The sequence below is a fragment of the Seriola lalandi genome, unplaced genomic scaffold (assembly GCF_002814215.2).
Source record: "Seriola lalandi dorsalis isolate HSWRI2012SDOR001 ecotype SW California unplaced genomic scaffold, Sedor1 jcf7180001956517, whole genome shotgun sequence".
Taxonomy (NCBI): Eukaryota; Metazoa; Chordata; class Actinopteri; order Carangiformes; family Carangidae; genus Seriola; species Seriola lalandi.
In genome coordinates, this window is record NW_019427186.1 from 1 (window position 1) to 1,834 (window position 1,834).

The 1,834-nt window shown below is 41.8% G+C and overlaps 1 protein-coding gene across 1 annotated transcript; it reads left to right on the forward strand.

Annotated features, from left to right (window-relative positions):
• Positions 1 to 23: 23 nt before the first annotated feature.
• LOC111648440 (cell adhesion molecule CEACAM5-like) lies at positions 24 to 1,825 on the forward strand (the record flags this gene model as incomplete). Its single annotated transcript, XM_023398312.2, has 4 exons — positions 24 to 315; positions 631 to 900; positions 1,103 to 1,381; positions 1,720 to 1,825. Coding segments are annotated over 4 exons (947 nt in total), but the record flags the coding sequence as incomplete, so codon positions are not given.
• Between the last annotated feature and the right edge of the window lie 9 nt (positions 1,826 to 1,834).

Here is a 1,834-nt window from a genome sequence, read left to right on the forward strand (position 1 = left end):
TCCCCTGTGTAAGACTCTGAACTCTTCAACCCACAGCCCCAGTCTCCAATGTAACGGTAACTGCCAACAGCACGGACTTGGTGGAGTTCAGCAGCTCCATCAGTCTGTCCTGCTCCTCCTCTGGATCCTCCCTCTCTTTCCTCTGGCTGAACGGCAGCTCTGAGGTTACAGCCAGTGACAGAGTTCAGCTCACTGATGGAAACACCACTCTCACTATAGTCAATGTGACCCGCTATGACCAGGGACCATTCAGGTGCCATGTGTTCAGTCCTGTCAATAATGGCACCAGTGCTCCATTAAACCTCTCCATCAGCTGTAAGTTACTAATTTTCTGTACACGGTCAGTTGTTTCATGCTACTTCAAATCCCAGAGCTTTTAAGTTTCACACTAAAATCAATTTCTGCATAATTTAAAATGGTAGCAGCTTTGTCTAAAAATATTTGATTGTGCTTTTTTTTGCTTTGTTTTTCCTGGTACTGACCCATTTTTTTGACTTACAAAACCATTATGAGCCTTCACATTGAACTATTGTATGTCATTTATACATTTTTTTTCTGAAGTAAGTAACTAATATTTTCATTGGTGACTCTCTTGTTTTGTGTTTTTGCTCCATGTGCTACACATTGCAGATGGCCCAGAAAATATCAATTTAACACTGTCTCCATCACAAGAATACTATGACGAAGGGTCAGACATCAGTCTGATGTGCTCGGCTGTCTCCAGACCTGCTGCTCTGATTCAGTGGTTTCTGAACGGAGACCTGCTGTCTGATTCTGGACCAGAACTCAGACTGATGAACATTCAGATGAGTCAGAGTGGAAACTACAGCTGTCAGGCCTTTAACAACATAACTATGAGAAATCAAACATCTCAAACTGCAGCTTTAACTGTACTGAAATGTAAGAGTGTATGACTTCTTGTTGTGAAAAGGCTAAAATAAGTATGACATTGCACTTACTTAGGTTTCGATTGTTCTCCATGTGTCTTTAAAGGAGATTGCAGGGGGTACTCATAAAATAAATAATTAAAAATAAAATGCTAACGATAATGTACATGTTAAACATTGTTTATAGTGTCCTAATATTGTTTTTCTACCCATAGCAAATATCTCCAATGTGGTGGTAACTCCCAACACCACAGACTTGGTGGAATTCAACAACTCCGTCAGTCTTTCCTGCTCCTCCTCTGGGTCTTTCCCCTCTTTCCTCTGGCTGAACGGCAGCTCTGAGGTTACAGCCAGTGGCAGAGTTCAACTCACTGATGGCGGCGCCACCCTTACTATAATTAATGTGGCCCGCTATGACCAGGGACCATTCAGGTGCCACGTGTTCAATAATTTCAGTAATTACACCAGTGATCCAGTGAAACTCTCCATCAGCTGTGAGTTACTACCCTACAGCACATGCTCAATTGTGTTCTCACAGCATCTGTGTTCAAATGTAGACCTTTAAATTTGCAGGTTGATTCATAATTATTATCAGCATCATAACAGGGGTGGTTTTGTCTAAATTACATTTTATTTTGCAGCCTGCTGTTTCTTTGTTGCAGCATTGGCTGGTACTGATAGCTGTATTTAGTTTAATGATGCAGCTCTGCATTTCAACGACATACTTAACTGTAACGATCCCTTCACACTGAGTGAAGCTCAAAGCAAAATGCAGCTTTCCTTGCTACTCTTCTCTTATGGATGGCCATACTGTTTTCTGTCTTTTCCCCAGTTGGCCCAGAGAATACTAATCTGAAGCTGTTTCCATCACAACAACACTATGAAGAAGGATCAGACATCAGTTTGAGGTGCTCAGCTGTCTCCAGACCTGCTGCTCAGTATTACTG